Source organism: Chiloscyllium punctatum, chromosome 19 (assembly GCF_047496795.1).
Source record: "Chiloscyllium punctatum isolate Juve2018m chromosome 19, sChiPun1.3, whole genome shotgun sequence".
NCBI lineage: Eukaryota > Metazoa > Chordata > Chondrichthyes > Orectolobiformes > Hemiscylliidae > Chiloscyllium > Chiloscyllium punctatum.
The window spans coordinates 84865018-84888832 of NC_092757.1; the positions used below are offsets into that span (position 1 = coordinate 84865018).

General features: G+C 48.1%; 1 protein-coding gene across 25 annotated transcripts in view; it reads left to right on the plus strand.

The window, feature by feature from the left end:
* The window catches only part of LOC140491556 (RNA-binding protein Musashi homolog 2), a 573466-nt gene that overhangs the window by 138972 nt on the left and 410679 nt on the right, over positions 1-23815 (plus strand). For all 25 annotated transcript variants that reach the window (XM_072589910.1, XM_072589909.1, XM_072589920.1 and 22 more), the window contains exon 6: positions 15625-15717. In XM_072589910.1, coding sequence (XP_072446011.1) covers positions 15625-15717 — 93 coding nt within the window. The remainder of the gene's footprint in view (positions 1-15624; positions 15718-23815) is intronic.

Here is a 23815-nt window from a genome sequence, read left to right on the forward strand (position 1 = left end):
CCCCCCCCCCAACTCTCCTCCCCCCCCTACTACCTCCCCCCCCCTCTCACCACCCCCCCCCCCATCTCACCTCCCCCCCCCATCTCTCCACCCCCCCCAACTCTCCCTCCCCCCCCATCTCTCCTCCCCCCCCCCATCTCTCCTCCCCCCCCTTTCTCTCCTCCCCCCCCATCTCTCCTCCCCCCCCATCTCTCCTCCCCCCCCCATCTCTCCCCCCCCATCTCTTCCTCCCCCCCCATCTCTTCTCCCCCCCATCTCTTCCTCCCCCCCTCTCTTCCTCCCCCCCATCTCTCCTTTTCCCCCCCCCCCATCTCTCCATTTCCCCCCCCCCCCATCTCACCTTTCCCCCCCCCCCCATCTCTCCTTCCCCCCCCCCCCCCATCTCTCCTTCCCCCCCCCCCCATCTCTCCTTCCCCCCCCCCCCCATCTCTCCTTCCCCCCCCCCCATCTCTCCTTCCCCCCCCCATCTCTCCTTCCCCCCCCATCTCTCCTCCTCCCCCCCCATCTCTCCTTCCCCCCCCATCTCTCCTCCTCCCCCCCCCATCTGTCCTCCCCCCCCCCCCCCCATCACTCCTCCCCCCCCCATCTCTCCTCCCCCCCCCATCTCTCCTCCCCCCCCCATCTCTCCTCCCCCCCCCCCATCTCTCCTCCCCCCCCCCATCTCTCTCCCCCCCCATCTCTCCTCCCCCCCCATCTCTCCTCCCCCCCCATCTCTCCTCCCCCCCCCCATCTCTCCTCCCCCCCCCATCTCTCCTCCCCCCCCATCTCTCCTCCCCCCCCATCTCTCCTCCCCCCCCATCTCTCCTCCCCCCCCTTTCTCCTCCCCCCCATCTCTCCTCCCCCCCCATCTCTCCTCCCCCCCCATCTCTCCCCCCCCATCTCTTCCTCCCCCCCCATCTCTTCCTCCCCCCCATCTCTTCCTCCCCCCATCTCTTCCTCCCCCCCATCTCTCCTTTTCCCCCCCCCCCCATCTCTCCTTTTCCCCCCCCCCCCATCTCTCCTTTCCCCCCCCCCCCCATCTCTCCTTCCCCCCCCCCCCCATCTCTCCTTCCCCCCCCCCCCATCTCTCCTTCCCCCCCCCCCCCATCTCTCCTTCCCCCCCCCCCATCTCTCCTTCCCCCCCCATCTCTCCTTCCCCCCCCCCATCTCTCCTTCCCCCCCCCCCATCTCTCCTTCCCCCCCCCCATCTCTCCTTCCCCCCCCCCCATCTCTCCTTCCCCCCCCCCCCATCTCTCCTTCCCCCCCCCCCATCTCTCCTTCCCCCCCCCATCTCTCCTTCCCCCCCATCCTCCTCTCCCCCCCCATCCCCCCAGTCCCTCCCCCCCCCCCCCCCCCCCATCTCTCCTCCTCCCCCCCCATCTGTCCTCCCCCCCCCCCCATCTCTCCTCCCCCCCCCATCTCTCCTCCCCCCCCCATCTCTCCTCCCCCCCCCCCATCTCTCCTCCCCCCCCCCATCTCTCCTCCCCCCCCCCCCATCTCTCCTCCCCCCCATCTCTCCCCCCATCTCTCCCCCCCATCTCTTCCTCCCCCCCATCTCTTCCTCCCCCCCCATCTCTTCCTCCCCCCCCCATCTGTCCTCCCCCCCCCCATCTGTCCCTCCCCCCCCCCCATCTGATCTCTCCCCCCATCTCTTCCCCCCCCCATCTCTCCTCTCCCCCCCCATCTCTCCCCCCATCTCTCCCCCCCCATCTCTCCCCCCCATCTCTCCCCCCCCATCTCTCCCCCCCCATCTCTTCCTCCCCCCCCATCTCTTCCTCCCCCCCCCCATCTCTTCTCCCCCCCCATCTCTCCTCCCCCCCATCTCTCCTCCCCCCCCCCATCTGTTCTCCCCCCCCCCCATCTCTCCCCCCCCCCATCTCTCCTCCCCCCCCCATCTCTCCTCCCCCCCCCCCATCTCTCCTCCCCCCCCCCATCTCTCCTCCCCCCCCCCCATCTCTCCTCCCCCCCCCATCTCTCTCTCCCCCCACATCTCTCTCTCCCCCCCCCCATCTCTCTCCCCCCCCCCCATCTCTCCTCCCCCCCCATCTCTCTCTCTCCCCCCCATCTCTCTCTCTCCCCCCCCCCATCTCTCTTCCCCCCCCATCTTTCCCCCCCCCCCCATCTTTTCCCCCCCCCCCATCTCTTCCCCCCCCCCCCCCCATCTCTCCCCCCCCATCTCTTTCCCCCCCCCCCCCAATCTCTTCCCCCCACCCAGTTCACTGCAGAAATTCACCAAAGCTCCTCAGACAGCTCCTTCCCATCCCACAACCACTTCCATGCAGAAGGGCAAGGGCGGCAGTTACATGAGCTTCCCTCTGTGCCACCCGCCATCCTGGCTTGGAAATATATTGCTGTTCCTCTGTATCCCTGGGTCAAAGACTTGGAATCTTTCGATAACAGCATGTGGGTCTGGAAAAAAAAATCTCCTACCACTGGTAACAATATACGTGAATTGCGATGTTCAAGGCGTCAGGTGGCACCCACTTTCTCAACGATGGACGAAATCCTGACCCTTTCTATGAATTGAACAGCTGTGTTGGGATATGCTGATGCATTTCTTGAATCTGAGGCTTGGATTTGGATGTAGCTCCAATTGATGAGTTGAACATTTCCTCAGTTTGGTGCTAAGAATATGAGTTGAGTTTGAGGAGCGTTAACCTGGTTTTGTGTCGATCCAGCTAAGTTGCATTGAAGACTGAGAATTTTATCTTTGTCCTTGTTTTATCTTAGCAGACTTTGAGCATTTGGAAGAAGTGAGTAGTCTGTTTTCCCCGTAAGTTTTTTCCTCTCGGAAAATCCAGTTAGTCCTCCCATTAGAAAAAAAGTGGCAGTAGAATTGATACCCGGAGGTTGGCTGATGTTAAACGCATTTAACAGGCCTTGCTTTAAAGCATGAAGTTTCATGCTGGCAGCGAGACGCTGAGGGAATGTTTGGCATATACGTCACTGACCATGAGCTGCTACCCGAAGATCACAAGCCTGGAAGATATTTATGTAAGCAGCATTTGAAAAACATTTAGCTATGGAATATTTAACATCCATGGAAGTATCAAACAAGTTCCTGGTGCATGTAAGTGGATCATTAACGCTCTCTGTGTGTGGCCTGGTATTAGTCTGATAAATGAACAAAAAAAAGGAATATCTGATCTCAATGGGTAGCTTTTCCCCTCTTCACTCGCCTTGCCCACCAAACATCTGATGTTCAGTTTTGAGGTTTTCTTGCTTGGATTTAAACAATGTTTAAAGGATGCAGAGCTGGGGATTAAGTTGCTTGGTGCTGTATTACAATTGGAACACCCAACTGTAGTGCAGTCAATACACATTGGTATATAGTGGCACAGGTTGTTAGGATAGGTTAGCTCAGTTGGCTGGATGGCCGATTTGCGATGTAGAGTGATGCTAACAGCATGGTTCAATTCCCACAATAGCACCTCCCCAACCTCTTTCCTCATCTGAGGTGGGGTGATCCTTCAGTTTAAACCCCCAACTCTCCACAAAGAGTGGTATTCTGGGGCTGTGGCAAATTTACCCTTTAAACTTAAATTTATCACCTTGCAATGTGGTTAAAAGCTGTATGGACTTTCAGGATATTCAGTCCGTTTCTCTTTGCTGCTTGTCCTTTAATGAAGAGTAAAACTTGCACTTTTCGCTCACTCTGCACTTTCCAGCTGGGATAGTACTTATGAAGCACAGGAACTGGATTCAAATGTAGACCACACTGGGTAAAGATGGCAGATTTCCTTACCTAAAGGCATTAGTGAACCAGATGTGCTTTTATGACAATACACACTATCTCTGAGATCGGGTTTATGTTCCATATTTATTAATTCAGTTGCCAGTATTTTTATTCTTGTCTTTAAAACCTGCAAGGAAAAGGGTGTTTTTAAGAACCGGGATTTGCCAGGATGGCTGCATAATTTCACAGCGAGGGATTTGGTACTTATTGTGAGATCTGTACCTGTGGGTTCCTGCAATATCGAGAGCGTGGTGCTGGAAAAGCACAGCAGGTTAGGAATACCCAAGGAGCAGGAGAATCGATGTTTTGGGCAAGAGCCCTTCATCAGGAATGAAGGATTGATGAAGGACTCTTGCCCAAAACATTGACTCTCCTGCTCCTCGGATGCTGCCTGACCTGCTGTGCTTTTCCAGCACCACACTCCTAACTCTGATCTCCAGCATCTGCAGTGCTGGTTCCTGCAATGCGCAGATCATGAACCGAGGAGTTGTTTACAGGTGAAGTTGGTTGGTTCTCTGCTCAGTGAGCAGGTTGGAACTGGAAACAAGTTCCTGAGAGACAGGATTGTGTGCTGTTGCTCACCTGCAAAAAGCTGCCTGTTTTCTGCAGTTAAAAACCAAATTTAATCTTGAAGAAAACCAGGTTCTTTCCTGCAGCAGATGCTGAGCACTTTTGCATTCATGAATCAGACATTTTTCAAGTGAGTCAGTTGCTCTGTACTTCTTACAAACCAGCCAATGTTTGCAGAGAAAGTATTGAACATCAAGAAGTATCATCTCAATATTAGAAACGGGAAGCAAAGGCAATGAACTGACTCCTGTTTTTCTGCCTCCACCAATAATCTATTTTCTTTATTTGTTTGTCTGTGTGTGTCAGGCTGAATTTATAAGGGGACTGCTGAAGGTTGAGTAACCTTTATAGAGGTTTATAAAATCATGAAAGGCATAGATAAGGCAAATAATAAGGGTCTTTTCCTTAAGGTGGGGGAGTTCAAAACTAGTGGGTAGTATTTTGATGTGAAAGGAGGACGATTTAGAAGGAACCTGAGGGGCAACGTTTTCACACATAAGATGGTGCATATGTGGAAAGATCTACCAGAGGAGGTGGTGGATGCAGATATAGTTACAATATTTAAAAGGCAGTTGGACAGATGCATGAACAGGGAAGATAGAGAGGGGTAAGGGCCAAATGCAGGCAAATGGGACTAGTTTAGCTTGGGGAACATGGTCGGCATGGACTGGTTGGGCTGAAGGGTCTGTTTCCGTGCTGCATGACTCTGAGGTCATAATGTTAAACGGCAGTAGTTTACATCCATTTTATCTGTCTCTTTGGTCAACTAACCCGTGATAAATAGTGAATCTTGGTTCATACAGAAACCTGATTTGTGTTTGTAGCAACCTTGGTTTGAGAGTCAGGGAAACTGGGACACTGCGTATTCTTCCTAAAACAAAAAGCATTTGGCACAACTCCAGGGATAGTGGGCACACAGGATTTACAGTGCGTTACCCCAGAGGGTCAGGACACCTTTGCAATTGCACAAGCTGCTGCGGTGGGATTTGAACCGTGGCCTACTGGCTGTGCGACATGACCACAATGGCAATATCCAACCCGGTTAATGCCTTGCTCCCAGTTCTCCGTCACAAACTGGGCACAGAACATGGTGGAACATGGTGGAAGCTGTCCGGCCCATTCTTCTGGCCGGTGAGCGGTAAATGGAACCATGGCCTTTATGCAAACGCAAACACAAACACGATGCAGGATGCTAGTGGCTGTGCCCTCTCGGAGGATCACCCGTAAAGCAGCAATCGCGGCAAGTGGCACCGTTGTGTCCACTGGTACCGACGCCGTTAATGCTATAAGCTGCCTTTCTCAGCCAGTGCTATGTCTCTGCTTGTTCTCCCTGTGTGTGTTGTACCAAACCATTGCCTGAAAATTAAGTCAGACAAGCAATTTAATACCAAGTAGGAGGGAGAATGCCCTCAAACAGACTTTGTAGTAAACCTTGATAATTCTGTTTATTGTGAGTTGTAATGATGTTCATTATGAAGCCTGGGTTTGCTGTGCTGCTTTCTAATTTTGTGTTTTGCGATTAAATGAAATGAATAAATTGAGCATTCACTTTGTTTACCAGTGGCCCTTATTCAAATAGCCCACAGGTTGGGGTCTAATTAGTGTGCAGAGGGCTGTCTCAAAGAACTCCCTGAACAACAGCAGCTCCCCCTCATTCCCCCCAGGCAGCTTCATTCTTCTAGACTTAGACAGTTGTGCACAGCTGAGATGTAAAGGAAAGGTAAAGCTTTTCACTTTACTGCTGTTGTTAATTTCTTGTGTTTATAAATCTGGTAGTTTGTGTCGGTAAGGCTGATTCTTGTGTTTTTGCATCAGTCACTATGATTCTCATGTGTCTGTCATACACTGGATGTGATTGTCTGCACACAAGCACATCCTCCCCATCTATCTGTCTCTTCCTGCTCCACATCTGTTCCTTTATCTCTCAGTATATCCCTCCCTGTGCAGTCTGTGACTTTCTTGCAGCGCGGCATGCACTTTCTCTGTCTTCCTCAATCCTCTGTGTCTCTTGACATTTGAGTTTTTCACTGTCTTTCAGCCTCTGTGTGTTTGGATGTATGCCTGTTTCTATCTGTCTGTCTATTTATTTCTGTTTCTTTGGATTTCTGTCTGTGAGAGTTTCTACATTTGTGTGTGTCTGTGTCTATCTTTATGTCTCTGTGTTTGTTGTGTGTGTGTGTGTGTGTGTGTCTAAATGCACATTTGTCAATGATTTTCACCCCACATCTGTCTACTCCCTTTTTATATTCCACATTTTTTTGCCTGCTCCTCTATTTCTGTTTGTCCCTCTTCTGTGAGGAGCTAATTGCCTCTCTTGTCTTTCATTGCAACTCCCTGCCTTTGTCTTTCCGGCCTGATTTTGGCTATCTTCCTCCTTTCTTTGTGATAGTAAGTGCTGATCACTTCCTGTCATTGTGTGTTTTAGGCTACCAGCCCTTTCCCTTTACTGTATGCCTGCACCTTATTGAGTATGTAGCTTTGTCACTTTTGTGTTGACCCCCCCCTTTTTTTTCTCTCTCCCTCTCCCTCTCTCTCTCTCTCTCTCTCTGTGCCTGTCTCAGTCTGCCTCTGATCGTGTGAGTGAACTGTCTGCTTCTCTGATTGAAGTGTACAAAAACCTTGGGGGAAACAAGGTACCCATTTGCAGCAATTCCTGACTCTGAGACTGGACTCTCCTTGAGGCTGTTGGGAATGAGAAGATGTACAATTTTGAAAATGGAATAATCTTCCTCTGGTCAAATAGTTGGGTTTTCGTGTTTAATAAAAAGAATCAGTGACCCGTTAGCTGCTGACTCGCTTCTTAATGTCCTTTAAAATGAGATAGTGACAGCCGCAGGGCGCCTGAGGTAAAGATGGCAGCCTTTTCACCTCACTGCTCAATATTTAAATCCTGTTGTGTTTCACTATTTGATCAATGCTGTGGGGATATGACTTTGTATTTACACCTTCAATGGCTGAGGCCTCCCTGTCAAACTTCATGACTAAGACCTTTCTCTTTATCCTTACTATTAGTCAGTTTTTGAAGTTCCTTCCTCACGGGGAAGAGTTACCAGTAAGAGGATCAGGTCATTCAGCCCCTCAATTATGTTCTGTCATTTCAGTAAGATCCCAACTCCCTTGTTTCCCAATTCCCATCCAACCACTTGAATTTCTTCAATATCTGTTTTAGTAAGTGTGTAGACTTCACTGGGCAGACTTCAAAACTTACCCATGCCAGAATGACACTATGAGAGAGAAACTAATGCCGGCAATTGTCATCGGGAAGAATAAGGAAATAAAGTAAGGCAAGGTAAAGTGAAGTACGAGGGAGGAAAGAAATCAGGGATACGTTGATGGACCAAGAAGAAGAGTTGATAACTGACAGGAGGTTTGTGCAGAATGGAATAATCGTCAGAGATGGTCAATACAAATGGCCTGTTTCCATTTTGTAGGAAGCATGTCCAAAAGCTGTAAGACTGGGTAATGTATCAGCCCAAACCTGGACATTAGTATCATAGAAGTACCAGACATTGATTATTTCTGACCAGAGTGAATCGAGATTCTATGACGTTACCACCACTGAATTTTGGGGTTACCATTGACCAGAAACTCAACTGGACCAACCATATAAATGCAGTGGCTATAAGATCAGGTCAGGAAATCCTGCAGTGAGTCACTCAGCTCCTGGCTCCCCAAAACCTGTCCATCATTTATGAGGCACATGTCAGGTGTGTGATGGAATACTCCCTGCTTGCCTGGGTGGGCGCAGTTCCAACAACACTCAAGCTTGATACCATCCAAGGCAAAGCAGTCACCTGATAGGCACCACATCTCCTGCCTTCTGCATTCACTCCCTTCACCACCAATGCACAAACGCCACAGTGTGCATCTACACGGTGCATTGAGCCAATCTGACAAGATCTCTATAAAGATATGTCCAAGCATACCATCCCTACTGTAAAGAAGGACAGCAGATGCATGGGAACACCATCGCCTGCAAATTCCCTTTCCAAACCACACATTATCCAGACTTGGAGCAGCAGCAGTTAAGATGAACAGATCAGCGCACAGCTCAATGCCTTGTTTGGATCCTGAAGTGGGTTCACTGTCTACTGGACGATAACAGAGCCACAGGTCAGGTTAGAGGCTGGACAGGGTGGGCAGTGAAAGAATGTAGTCGAAAATTGTGTTGCTGGAAAAGCACAGCTGGTCAGGCAGCATCTGAGGAGCTGGAGAATCAACATGTCGAGCATCAGCTCTTCCTGATAAAGAGCTTCTTTATCAGGAAGAGTTGATGCTTGAAATATCGATTCTCCTACACCTCAGATACTGTCTGACCGGCTGTGCTTTTCCAGCAACACACTCTTTGACTCTGACTCTGATCTCCAGCATCTGCAATGCTCACTTTCTCCCAGTGAAAGAATGTAGCCAGGATTATCAATACCGATCCAGGAGAGAGTTACGTCTCGGTTATTGAATGTGTCTCCTATCCATGAGATGCATTGTATGTGGGGAGGCAATAATGAAGCAGTAACCTCACTGGACTAGTAATCCAGCACCCCAGGCTAATGTTCTGGGGACATGGGTTCAAATCCCACCATTGCCGATGGTAACATTTGAATTCAGTTTCTAAAAAAATCTCCAACAACCAGAACACTAAACAGTACTCCAGAAGAGGACTGACCAACATCCTGTACAACCTCAACATAACGTTCCAACTCATGGTCTGAATAATGAAGATAAAGGTGCCAAACCACCCTGTCTACCAGTGACGCAAATTTCAAAAGAAGCATGTACCTGAACTCCTAGTTCTCCGTTCCACATCACTACCCAGAATCCTACCATCCTACCAAATCCTGCCTTTGTTTGTTGTACCAAAATGCAATACCTCAAGTTTAACTAAATTAAACTCCTTCTGCCACTCCTCAGCCCATTTTGACCCAATTGGTCAACATCTCTTTGTAATCTTAGATAACCTTGTTCACTGTCCACTGTACCACCAATTTTGATGTCATCCACAAACTTACTAATCATATTTTCTGTATTCTCAACTGAATCATTTATATCGATAACAGACACGAGTGGACCCAGTACCAATCCCTGTGGGAATTTGTTCTGGATCATCTGAGAGTGGTCAGTCAGATTGATGAATTTATATGGTTCATTCTGGTTGTAACCTGTATCCGTTATGCACACCCCTTCCAGTGGTTGATGTTTTACCACACTGATCCATCCCCCTTAAAAACCACAAAATTGTAGTCTCTGGAGCTGTGCTTGTTAAGAACTGGCTGCTTTGTTTGTCGAGTCAGTGATAGTAACTGCACTCCAGGATTAATCCACTGTATGAAGTGCTGTGAGATGCTTTAAGGCACAGTATAACCTTGAGTATTATTAGAACACGACAGCAGATTTCACCCCAGGGCTATGGCATTAGCGCTGTTCCAATGTGAGCCAGTCAAGGGACCTCAAGCGCATTTAGTGAGAAGGTTCACAGATTGAGTTAAATCAATCTTGACTGTTATCAAACTGAATATATGTGGGGAGTTGGCAACACCCTGAACCCTGAGAGACTTAATCAATCCCTCTGCCCCTCTCCCTTCTCCCTACCCCCTTCCCCTCTGCCTCCCACTTTGGCTCCCTCTCTCCTCTCTTCTCCCTCCCCCTTCCCCTCTGCCCCTCACTCCCTCTCCCTTTCTTTGCCTCCCCCTCCCCCTCCCTCTCCCTCTGCCGCTCTCCCCCTCAGCAATGCCTATTTACTTTAACGGTGAGGGGGGCTCATTACGATGTGAGAGGTTTCACCGTAGAGCACTGAAAATACAAATGATGCTGCTTGTTGTCTTTAAGGCACCTTTGATCTACAAAATGGACTCAGTTCGGAATCAGGGAGCTCAGCACTGTTGGATGGTCGGCACTGAGGGAGAGCTACACTGTCGTAGGGTTGGCGCTGAGGGAGAGCTGCACTGTCGTAAGGTCGGCGCTGAGGGAGCTCTGCGCTGTCGGAGGGTTGGCGCTGAGGGAGCGCCGCACTGTTGAAGGTCCAGTTGTTGGTGTGAGATACCAATATCAGCCCTAGTCTGTCTGATCAGGTGTCCTGGTGTTCACTGAAGAACAAAAGAGCGTTGGTACCTTGGAATTCGATGTGGTCATTTCGGAGACATAGAGAGAGCAGGGACAGGAATGGTTGTTACAGGTTCCGAGATTTAGATGTTTCAGTAAGAACAGAGAAGATGGTAAAAGAGGGGGAGCTGTGGCAGTGTTAGTCAAGGACCGTATTATGGTGGCAGAAAGGACGTTTGAGGACTTGTCTACTGAGGTAGTATGGGCTGAGATTAGAAACAGGAAAGGAGAGGTCACCCTGTTGGGAGTTTTCTATAGGCCTTCAAATCATTCCAGCAATGTAGAGGAAAGGATAGCAAAGATAATTCTGGATAGGAGTGAGACTAAAGTGTAGTTGTTATGCGAGACTTTAATTTTCCAAATGTTGATTGGAAATACTATAGTTCGAGTACTTTCGATGAATCAGTTTTTGTCCAATGTGTGCAGAATAGTTTCCTGACACAGTATGTAGATTGGTCAACAGGAGGTGAAGCCATATTGGAATTGGTACTGGGTAATAAATCCGACCAGGTATTAAATTTGGAAGTAGGTGAGCACTTTGGTGATAGTGACCATAATTCAGTTATGTTGACTTTAGCGATGGAAAGGGATAGGCACCACAAGGCAAGAGTTATTGCTGAGGGAAAGGCAATTATGATGCGATTAGGCAAGATTTAGGATTTAGGATGCATAGAATGGGGAAGGAAACTGCAGAGAATGAGCACAATTGAAATGTGGAGCTCATCCAAGGAACCATTGATAAGTATGTCCTTGATAAGGATGTACCTGTCAGGCAGGGAGGAAGTGGTTGAGCGAGGGAGCTGTGGTTTACTAAAGAAGTTGAATCTTTTGTCAAGAGGAAGAAGGAGGCTTATGTTAGGATGAGACGTGAAGGTTCAGTTAAGGTGCTTGAGAGTTACAAGTTAGCCAGGAAAGACCTAAAGAGAGCTATGAAGAGCCAGGAGGGGACATGAGAAGTCGTTGACAGATAGGATTAAGGAAAACCTGACATCTTTCTCTAGGTATATCAGGAATAAAAGAATGACTAGAGAAAGATTAGGGTCTAGATTAGAGTGGTGCTGGAAAAGCACAGCAGGTCAGACAGCATCCAAAGAGTAGGAAAATCGACGTTTCAGGCAAAAGCCTTTGTTTTGGGCAAAAGATTCCTGATGAAAGGCTTTTGCCCGAAACATTGATTTTTCCTGCTCTTTGGATGCTGCCTGACCTACTGTGCTTTTCCAGCACCACTATAATCTAGACTCTGATCTGCAGCATCTGCAGTCCTCACTTTTGCCTAGAGAAAGATTAGGGCCAATCAAGGATAGTAATGGGAAGTTGTGCGTGGAGTCAGAGGAGATAGGGGAAATGCTAAATGAATATTTTTCATCAGTATTCACACTAGAAAAAGACAATGTTGTCGAGGACAATACTGAGATTCACGCTATTAGACTAGACGGGATTGAGGTTCATGAGGTTAGTGGGTGGCACGGTGGCAAGTGGTTAGCACTGCTGCCTCACAGCGCCAGAGACCCGGGTTCAATTCCTGCCTCTGGCCACTCTCTGTGTGGAGTTTGCACATTCTCCCCGTGTCTGCGTGGGTTTCCTCTGGGTGCTCCGGTTTCCTCCCACCATCCAAAAATGTGCAGGTTAGCTGAATTAGCCATGCTAAATTGCCCGTAGTGTTAGGTGAAGAGGTAAATGTAGGGGAATGGGTCTGGGTGGGTTGCGCTTCGGTGGGTCGGTGTGGACTTGTTGGGCCGAAGGGCCTGTTTCCACACTGTAAGTAATCTAATCTAATAAGGGGGAGGTGTTAGCAATTCTGGAAAGTGTTGGGCTGGATGGGATTTATCCTAGGATTCTCTGGGAAGCCAGGGAGGAGATTGTTGAGCCTTTGTCTTTGATCTTTGTTGTCATTGTCTGCAGGAATAGTGCCAGTAGACCAGAGGGTAGTAAATGTTGTTCCCTTGTTCAAGAAGGGGGTCGGTAGAGATAACCCTGATAATTTATAGACCAGTGAGCCTTACTTTGGTTGTGGGTAAAGTGTAAGAAAGGGTTGGAAGAGAGGATTTATAATCATCTAGAGAGGAATGAGTTGATTAGAGATAGTCAACATGGTTTTGTGAAGGGTAGGTCGTGCCTCACAAACCTTATTGAGTTCTTTTGAGATGGTGAGATGGATGAGGGTAAAGCGGTTGATGTGGTGTATATGGATTTCAGTAAGGTATCTGATAAGGTTCCCCATGGTAGGCTGTTGAACAAAGTAAGGAGGCATGGGATTGAGGGTGATTTAGCGGTTTGGATCAGAAATTGGCTAGCTGAAAGAGGACAGAGGATGGTGATTGATGGGAAGTGTTCATCCTGGAGTTCACTTATTAGTGGTGTACCACAAGGATCTGTTTTGGGTACACTGTTGTTTGTCACATTTTATAAATGATCTAGATGAGGGTGTAGAAGGATGGGTTAGTAAATTTACGGATGACGCTAAGGTTGGTGGAGTTGTGGAGAGTGCTGAAGGATGTTGTAGGTTACAGAGAGACATAGATAAGCTGCAGAGCTGAGCTGAGGGGTGGCAAATGGAAAACTGAGAGGTGATTCACTTTGGTCAGAGTAACAGGAATGCAAAGTGCTGGGCTAATGGTAAGATTCTTGGTAGTGTAGATGAGCAGTGAGATCTCTGTGTCCAAGTACGTAGATCCCTGAAAGTTGCCATCCAGGTTGATAGGGTTGTTAAGAAGGCATAAGGTGCGTTAGCTTTTATTGGTCGAGGGATTGAGTTTTGGAGCCACGAGGTCATGTTGCAGCTGTACAAAACTCTGGCGCGGTCATAGTTGGAGTATTGTGTACAGTTCTGGTCACCACATTATAGGAAGGATGTGGAAGCTTTGGAAAGGGTTCAGAGGCGATTTACTAGAATGTTGTATGGTATGGAGGGTTGATCTTACGAGGAAAGGCTGAAGGACTTGAGGCTGTTTTCATTAGAGAGAAGAAGGTTGAGGGGTGACTTAATTGAGACGTATAAGATAATCAGAGGGTGAGATAGGGTGGACAGTGAGAGCCTTCTTCCGCAGATGGTGATGGCTAGCATGAGAGGACATAGCTTTAAATTGAGGGGTGTTAGATATAGGTCAGATGTCAGAGGTAAGTTCTTTACTCCGATCAGTAGGGGTGTGGAATGCACTGCCTGCAACAGTAGTGGACTCACCAACTTCTAAATGGTCATTGTGTAAACATGTGGACGAGAATGGAATAGTGTAGGATAGATGGGTTTCAGATTGGTTCCACAGGTTGGCGCACCCTCGAGTGCCAAAGGACCTGTAGATTAGATTATTTACAGTGTGGAAACAGGCCCTTCGGCCCAACAAGTCCACACCGCCCCGCCGAAGCGTAACCCACCCATACCCTTACATCTACATCTACCCCTTACCTAACACTATGGGCAATTTAGAATGGCCAATTCACCTGACCTGCACATCTTTGGACTGTGGGAGGAAACCGGAGCACCTGGAGGAAACCCACGCAGACACGGGGAGAACGTGCAAACTCCACACAGTCAGTCGCCTGAGGCGGGAATTGAACCCGTGTCTCTGGCGCTGTGAGGCAGCATTGCTAACCACTGTGCCACCGTGCCGCCTATAACTGTACTGTGCTGTAATGTTCTATGTTCTCTCTTTCGCTGTCTAATGGTCAAGCAGCCCCAATGATGATTCTCTGGGAGTATGGTGACTTTGCTTTTACTGTGTGTGTGTGTGTGTGTGTGTGTGTGTGTGTGTGTGTGTGTGTGTGTGTGTGTGTGTGGGAGGGGTTATCGTTGAGGATATCTGTGTGTGCAATGTGACCCTATGTGTGTGGGGGCTGTGTATGTCTAGCCTGTGCATGTGTCCCTGAATGTGTGAGATCATGTATTTTGGACGTGTGTGCATGTCTCTGCTTTATGCACGTGGACACGTGTGTCTGTGGTGTTGCATATGAGCTTTTACAACTCTAATATGTACATGTCTAATATGTACATGTGTATAACTGTGTGCACCATGCCTCTATGTCTGGGCGTTCTAGTGTGTATATGTGTCCCTGATGTTGTGTGTGTGTGTGTGTGTGTGTGTGTGTGTGTGTGTGTGTGTGTGTGTCTGGGTGTTTGTATTTTTGTGGGTAACAGCCATGTACAGGTTTACTTTGGTTTACTGCTGCATGCCTACATCTGTATCCCATCTCACTCTTCAGCTGTTAATACATTTACTTCCACGTGAGTTTCTGCTGTTGGCTCCTGATGTGTGGGTGCTGTGAATATTTCAAAGTAAACTTGTTGGATTCACTGTTCATTGAAAGAATCATTTTTATGCCCCCCCCCCCCCCACCCCCAGCACAGCATCCTTTACCCCTGCCAACCCTGGTCTTCCCTGTTACGTCTTTACCCCTGCCAACCCTGGTCTTCCCTGTTATGTCTTTGCCCCGCCAACCCTGGTCTTCCCTGTTACGTCTTTGCCCCTGCCAACCCTGGTCTTCCCTGTTACGTCTCTCTTGATGGGCCCTGAGTCTGAAAGGCAGCAACATGAGTTAGGCCCATCTCCCAGCACATTGGCTGTTTCCCTCGCTCTGTTGCTGGTTTCAGATTTTTAGATCAAGATCGCAATGCTAGAATACAAATAATTCTGATCTCTTGCTCTCTCCTGGAATCTCAGAACCTTACAAGCCCAGGGGGAGGTAATTCAGCCCATTGTGCCCAAACTGTGCTATCCACTTAATCCCACTCAGACACTCTGTAGCTCGCTCTCTGTCTCTCTCTCTCTCTCTCTCTATCTCTCTCATGCTTGTACTTATGTTCTCCCTCATGTGTACACTCTCCTGCTCACACTGACTCAGTTGTCTCACTCTGTGTGTGTGTGTGTCTCTGTCTCTCTGGCCCCCTTTCTCTGTCTCTCTGCCCTGCCCCACCCCTCTGCCTCCTTGCTTTGCCATCTCTCGCTCTCGCTCTCTGCCCTTGTCCCTCTGTTTATTGAGAAACATTACCTCTCAGCAGGATTAAGTCTTAAGTCAACTCCAGCTCTTGGTATTTAAGCTGCAAAATCAGATGAAAATGTTTCTTTGAATTTAAAAAGCCTTCCATTTCGCCTCTCGTGAGGATTTCCAAACTGACTGTTTATTCTTCTCTTCCACTCCATGGAGCACTTGTCTTTTACTGCATTTCCCGATTGGGTTATTTGCAAATTATCCAAACTGGAAAGAAAACTGAACATAATGTTAATTTTTTTTTGTTCCTTCTTTTTCAGATGGTCACACGAACAAAGAAAATATTTGTAGGCGGATTATCAGCGAATACAGTAGTGGATGATGTAAAGCAGTACTTCGAGCAGTTTGGCAAGGTAAGAGAACATAAGGACACTATGGAATGTGCAGCATCTGAATAATTAGCTTTAATCCTCTGACAAAGACGGGGGGTTGGGGGCTTCTTATAGCCATGGACGAAGGTGGTTGGGGGGCTGGGATTTGGAAGGGGTGATGTGCAGAGAGTGACAATTGAGCGTGCATTCTTTGCGATTCTCACAAACCACGAAGAAAACCCTTCAGCATATCTATGCAGGACAGAAGGTGATCACGTTCAACAGAGCCAGCATCTACTGTGGGAGTGAGTTCCACACCTTCAACCTGCAAGACTGCATTGTCGATAGGTACAGTCAGTCACATCTCTGTTACCTGTATGCAAGTGGTGCTGTGTTAAGACAAGTGAATTGGGATCTTAGCGAGTTTTGAGAAGATTTGTAGCTCAGGTTGAGGTTCTGGATGTAGGTTTGCTCACTGAGCTGGAAGGCTCGTTTTCAGACGTTTCATCACCATACTAGGTAACATCATCAGTGAGTCTCCGGATGAAGCACTGGTGGCATGGCCCACTTTCTATTTGTGTTTAGGTTGCCTTGGGTTGGTGATGCCTAGGATCTGCTGGGGACAGATGGTGAGGGGGATTTCATCCCTCGTTTCCCTGCTGTCTTCAGTTTGGCTGCCCGGGATCCTGGTTTTGCTTCGGTACATCTTTCCTGTCTGCTTCCCATCCACCGTCACAGACAGCACCAGGACGCTCCACCATCTTCACCTCCCACATTTCCCATGGCTAACCCACCCAACCTAAACATCCCTGGACACAATGGGACAATTTAGTGTTGCAATCCACCCAACCTGCACATCTTTGGATTGTGGGAGGAAATCGGAGCACCCGGAGGAAACCCACGCAGACACTGGGAGAATGTGCAAACTCCACGCAGACAGTCGTTCGAGGCTGGGATTGAACTCTGGTCCCTGGCAGTGTGAGGCAGCAGTGCTTAACCACTGAGCTACCATGTCAGTGGGGTCAACCATTTAGGACTGGGATGGGAAGAAATGTCCTCACCCATTCACTGGAATTCACTGCCACTGAAAGCAATCAAAGCCAAAGTGTTGTCTGATTTGAAGAAACAGTTGGATATAGCACTTGGTGCTGTTTGAATCAAAGGGTATGGGGAAAATGTGGGAAAAGGCTATTGAGTTGGACAATCAACCGTGATCATATGAATGGCAGATCAGACTCGAAGGGCCGATTGACCTCCTTGTGCTCCTAATACTGTGGTGTCCTTTCTATTAAAGGTGACTAAGTAAATAGAGAGAGTCTGTTTTCTCTGGGGTGAGAGTCCAGAACAAGATGCAGGGTTTGAAAACTGGCACCAAGTCCAATTCAGGGATGATGTCTGGAAGCATTTCTTCGCATAAAGGGGAATGGAATTCTGGAACTTTCTCCCCAGAAACACTTTTGAGGCAGGAGGATCAATTGATTCTCAGCTTGATAGACTTCTTGTTTGATAACATTATATTAATGGTCGCCAAAGACAGGCGGAAGGCATTGAGGTATGAAGTAGCGGTTGAGAAGTTGAATTTTCCCATCCAGTCCTCATTGTCGTAGTCCGGAGGGAATGGCGAGTGGGGGAGGGCGTCTGATTGATTCCATGACTGCAAGTGGCCCTCACCTGCCTCTTCACGAACTCCGCAAGTTATGAGCAGAACCAGGGGATCGAACCGGGAATGTTTTAGCATGAACTCACTGAGCCACCAGGAAGCTCTCTTCCTGACATGTCTGGGGAACAAATAAGTCAGAATGGGCTTGTAACCGCAAAATGTTGGAAAGGCATTGGGGCCATGGAACTACTATCGTCCACTGATGTGGAATGATTCAAAGGGAGAAGGGACTACTTTCTTCCACCATGCTCTGGAACATGGAATTAAAACTTTCCATTTAACCTCTGGAACATGGAATGTTCCAGAAGCTAAATGGAAAGTTTTAATTCTCTGTAGCTTCTGGAGCATGCCCTGGATTGTCTTTTTGTCAGAGTGGCCTCATGTTTGTAGATTTCTGTGCTGGTGCCTTTGTTATTTGAGTTGTTGGTTTGCTAGACAGTCCTGATATAGCCTCTGAAACTAACTTTGTTGTGTTTTTCAAATTGAGAGGAATATTTCTGTCCAAGTTGTTACTAAAGCATAACAACTTGAAAGTACTGGTTTCAGTTCTGCGGTTGGCAGTTGTTGGGTCATATGGTGTCAGGTCAGAGCTGTGTTAATTTATAGTGGGTCTGGGGAAGTCTGCTTCCTTCTTGCAACTGAACGCTGTGAGAGCCAGCTCACCGAAACACCTACCCACCTGTTGTAGGAGCACGCCCTCACCATTTCTGTTTACATAGCAAATGATTGGTTATTTTACAAGCCTCCGCACTCTTTCAGGTATGTGGCAAACTCTGGTGTTAACCGCCCTGCCTCACCTTAAGAAGGAAAGATATATGTAAGAAAGTATTTGTGCCCTGAGTAGAGACTCCTCAGCACTGTGAACTACCTGAACCACAATGCCTGCAGTCTCCCGATTGGCCTTCCCAGGACCCGAGCCGGAGTTGGGGACAACGACTCACCTTTGACCCAACCTGATGTTAGAACGTCTGAACTTGGGAACAGGAATAAGGCCGTTCAGCCCCTCGAGCCTGTTCACCTTTCAGTGAGATCATGGCTGATCTGTGGCCTAACTCCTAACTCTGCCTTTGGCATGTAACCTCAGGGAGTCCCTCTCCCACTGCAACTCCCAGGTCATTTACTCTATGCTACTTTCTCCCCACCCCCACCCTCCTCTAGCTTATCTCTCCACGCTTCAGGCTCACTGCCTTTATTCCTGATGAAGGGCTTTTGCCTGAAACGTCGATTTCGCTGCTCCTTGGATGCTGCCTGAACTGCTGTGCTCTTCCATCACCACTAATCCAGAATCTGGTTTCTAGCATCTGCAGTCATTGTTTTTACCTCTTTGGCATGTAACCCTTAATACCCTTGCTCAACAAAAATTCATCTTTCTCAGATTTAAAAATTAATAATTGATCCAGCGTCCACTGAAGTTTGTGGAAGAGAGTTCCAAACCCCTCCCACCCTTTGTGTGTCCAAGTGCCTCCGATAGTCCCTAATTAGTGTTAAAGTTGTCTGGCTCGAATTCTCAAACAGTGTGCGCTGGTTTTAGAATCTCTAACTGGTTGGAGTAGTTTATATTTACCTATCCTGTCTTTTTCTGTTAATATCATGGAGTCTTCAATCAGATCACCCCTTGACCTTCTGAACTCGAGGGAAAAACAGGCCTCGTGTAGTTTTAGGGACTGGCACATCCCAACAGGTAACAGATTTGGGAAAAGGAAGAGTCCTGCAGAGCCAAAGAATGGCAGGGTGGTGTGTGGGACAAATTGGTCAGCTGTTTGAAAGAGGCAGCGCAGGCACTATGGATCACACGGTCTCTTTTCTGTGTTATACAATACCGTGGTGTTTTGCTGCGAATTCGGTTTAATTCGAAGTCGCTTTCTGCATGATGCTATGCCACTCTTTTGTAAAACTGACTGCCTGCTGACTTTTCACGAATACAGCCATGGGAAAGTTATTAGCCATTCACCGGAGATCTCTCTTTTTTTTTGTAGCACGTGTTCATTGCACTCTGTTCATAATACTTCACATTCCCTCAGACTCTTACAAAGAAATTGCGGGGTGGAGGGGGTGGTTTTTTCTTGAGGTAAAAATAGACCACCAGTCGTTTCACACCAGTTGCTGCCAACTTAGATCCTGAAATTCCTAGGCGTTTCCAATCATAAAACTCTACTCTTCAAAGAAGCGATTGAACTCAGACTGACCTGAGGCTGTATTTACTTAACAACGGTTAAGGTTTATGACCATAAAGGAAGGCAGCTGCACCTTGGCGGCAGAATGACACAGCGCTACGTGGTACAGCACTCTTTTCCTGGTAAACCCCTGCCTCTCAGCAGCTCTGCTGAGATGGATAGATGATGAGAAAGCTGTTCTGTTTATAAGTTGTGCTGAAATCTATCAGACAGTGGCTTATAAAAGCTCCGTGGAGGGTTCCAGTTACACTATCACCTTGTATTTTGGTCTACTCTTGGAATTGCAGGAATGTAAAACTGCCACCTTCCATTGTGAGCTCCCTTGTGTCCTGAGTGGAGTCGTTAGAGCAGTTGCCTGACATGTTAATGCCAGACCAGAAGAAGTCCCAGTTTTGAGTCATTTATTTTGTGCTGAGTGGGCATGGGGGGGGGGGGGGGGGGGACACTGGTGCCCGAATCTAGGGCAGCAGCTTTGTCTGAAACCTGATGAGATTGGGTTTGGAACTATATCACACTCACGCTCCTCTCCCTCCTCCCCCCACCCCCCTCCCTCCTCCTCCCTCTCTCTCTCCCTCTCTTCCCCCCTCTCTCCCTCTCTTCCCTCTCCTTCTCTTTTCCCCCTCCCTCTCCTTCTCTTTGCCCCCTCTCCCTCTCTTTGCCCCCTCCCCCTCTTTGCCCCCCCGCCCCCTCCCCCTCCCCACACATGCTGACTCTGCCTCTGCCTCTCATGCGCTCACTCACATACATTCTGTCACTCACACACGTTCTCACTCTCACACACACACTTGCATGCTGTCTCAATCTCACGCTTTCCCTTTTTCTTTCTCAGTGTCACGAATGCGATCTCTCACTCTCATATTCTTTCTTGTGGGAGAGCATGAGCTTGCATGCACATCTATATTGATGGGGGGGTGAGAGAAGGAGTCATCGTGATGAGGAACAGCAGGGCCTCTGACTGGCAAGGAAAGTGCAGCTTTCTCTAATTGTTGGACCCTGAGCCAACCTGTCCAGTAAATAGGGAGGGTAAATAGACAAAGTCTTTTCCCTGGGGTGGGGGAGTCCAGAACTAGAGGGCATAGATTTAGGGTGAGAGGGGAAAGATATAAAAGAGTCCTAAGGGGCAACTTTTTCACGCAGAGGGTGGTATGTGTATGGAATGAGCTGCCAGAGGATGTGGTGGAGGCTGGTACAATTGCAACATTTAAGAGGCATTTGGATGGGTATATGAATAGGAAGGGTTTGGAGGGATATGGGCCGGGTGCTGGCAGGTGGGACTAGATTGGGTTGGGATATCTGGTTGGCATGGATGGGTTGGACCGTAGGGTCTGTTTCCATGCTGTACATCTCTATGACTCAATGATTGACCATTCAACTCCGCCCCCCCCACCTTTTGACTCCCTTAGCCCTAAGAACTATATCTCACTTCTCAAAAACATATGCTGGCCTCAACTGCTTTCTGTGGCAGAGAATTCCACAGGCTCACCACTCTCTGGGTGAAGATATTTCTCATCTCAATCCAAAATGGTCTAACTCCTGAATCCTGAGACTGTGAGCCCCTGCTTCTGGGCTCGCTGGTCATCAGGAACATCCTTCCTGCCAGCCCAACAATCTACTCGGTAGCACAGTTTTAAACTGGACTGCAGGCAGCCATGCCGCAAACTGCAGACTGAGCACCAACGTCAGTAAGTGGCTCCTTCCCTCTGAGATTATTACTCCGACAGGCCTGAGAGAATGCTTAAGCTGGGGCACAGAAGCCATTCAGGAAGCTGAGAGGGGTCAAGAGCGAAAGAAAGACAAATGATGGGGCCGAGAGAGATCAAGAAAAGATAGGGAGGAAGAGAGAGAGAGAGCGCACGAGACAGAGACGCACAAACAGTGGGTCTGTGATTTCCCCAATCTGCAATTATCCTTGCAAACCCAGCCTCACCGAATCTTCAATCACAATCAGACAGAACCTGATTAAAGAAGTGGTTTAAAGGTCCCATCCTCGGGAGGTTGCAGATTCTCCCTTGACATCCACTCCTGAATTTTCCAAGTTAAATGTCTCACCACAGGAGCATTTCAGCAAAACACTGGCTTTATAAAGTCAGTTTCTATTTAACTCACTGCTTCTGACTATACAATATCCTCACTAGATTCTCAGCAGTTTTGAATTAGTGTCATACTGGACTTCAGATGTTAATTCTGTTTCTCTCTCCACAGATACTGCCAGACCGGAGTCTCTCCGGCATTTACAGCTCTTTCTAATTCTGTTAATGAGAATGTTTTGACAGGTCACATCTCTAACTAGCAGTAGCATCCCTGAAATCACGGCCTGTTCTTTTGCGGTGTTGTCCCTGTTGAAACCTGCACCCTGTAGCCATCCTAATTGAGGTCATAGAGCACGGAAACAGACTCTTTGGTTCAAATCGCCCATGCCGACCAATCCAGTCTCATTTGCCAGCATTTGATCCATATCCCTCTAAACCCTTCCTATTCAAATACCCATCCAGATGCCTTTTAAATGCTGTAATTGTACCAGCCTCCACCACTTCCTCTGGCAGCTTGTTCCACACACTTACCACCCTCTGTGTGAAAATGTTGCCCCCTCAGGTACCTTTTAATCTTTCCCCTCTTGCCTTAAGCCAATGCCCTCTAGTTTTGGATTCCCCTACTCTGGGCGAAAAAAGCCTTGCCTGTTTACCCTATCCATACCCCTTATGATTTTGTAAACCTCTATAAGATCACCCCTCAGCCTCCGACGCTCCAGGAAAAACAGCCCCAGCCTGTTCAGCCTCTCCCTGTAGCTCAGATCCTCCAACCCTGGCAACATCCTTGTAAATCTTTTCTGAACCCTTTCAAGTTTCACAACATCTTTCAATCGGAAGGAGACCAGAATTGCACGCAATATTCCAACAGTGGCCTAACTGATGTCCTGTTCAACTGCAACATAACCTCCCAACTCCTATACTCAGTGCACTGACCAATAAAGGAAAGCATACCAAACGCCGCCTTCACTATCCTCCACCTGCATCTCCACTTTCAAGGAGCACTCCAAGGTCTTTGTTCAGCAAAACTCCCTCGGACCTTACCATTAAGTATAAGTCCTGCTAAGATTTGCTTTCCCAAATTCAGCACCTCGCATTTATCTGAATTAAACTCCATCTGCTACTTCTCAGCCCATTGGCCCATGTGATCCAGATCCTGTTGTAATCTGATGTAACCCTCTTCGCTGTCCACTACATCTCCAATTTTGGTGTCATCTGCAAACTTACTAACTGTACCTCTTATGCTCGCATCCAAACCATTTATGTAAATGACAAAAAGTAGAGGACCCAAACCAATCCTTGTGGCACTCCACTGGTCACAGGCCCCCAGTCTGAAAAACAACCCTCCACCACCACCCTCTGTCTTCTACCTTTGAGCCAGTTCTGTATCCAAATGGCTAGTTCTCCCTGTATTCTGTGAGATCTAACTTTGCTAATCAGTCTCCCATGGGGAACCTTGTCGAATGCCTTACTGAAGTCCATATAGATCACATCTACTGCTCTGCCCTCATCAATGCTCTTTGTTACTTTCTCAAAAAACTCAGTCAAGTTTGTGAGACATGATTTCCCACACACAAAGCCATGTTGACTATTCCTAATCAGTCCTTGCCTCTCCAAATACATGTACATCCTGTCCCTCAGGATTCCCTCCAATTTGCCCACCTCCGAGGTCAGGCTCATGGGTCTATAGTTCCCTGGCTTGTCTTTACCACCCTTCTTAAACAGTGGCACCACGTTTGCCAACCTCCAGTCTTCCAGCACCTGACCTATGACTATCGATGATACAAATATCTCGGCAAGAGGCCCCGCAATCACCTCTCTAGCTTCCCACAGAGTTCTCGGGTACACCTGATCAGGTCCTGGGGATTTATCCACTTTTATGCGTTTCAAGACATCCAGCACTTCCTCCTCTGTAATATTGACATTTTGCAAGATGTCACTACCTATTTCCCTACTTTCTATATCTTCCATATCCTTTTCCACAGTAAATACTTATGCAAACTACTCATTTAGTATCTCCCCCATTTTCTGCGGCTCCAGTCATGTTGAATTGCAAAACTGACTTGAAGGGCCGAATGGCCGATTGTTTTCTCTGTTGTTTCTCTTTCAGTCTTTGCAGCTCAGGGTTGTTTTAGAGATTTAAGAAGAAAACTTGGGGTAAAGGTTTTTTCTGATCCCTGCATGTAGTGACATTGTACGTGAGCTTGCTCACCATTAGTATTATAGGGTAATCTCTTAGACTGTATTAATGATACGTAACTACCTGTAGCATAGTCAAA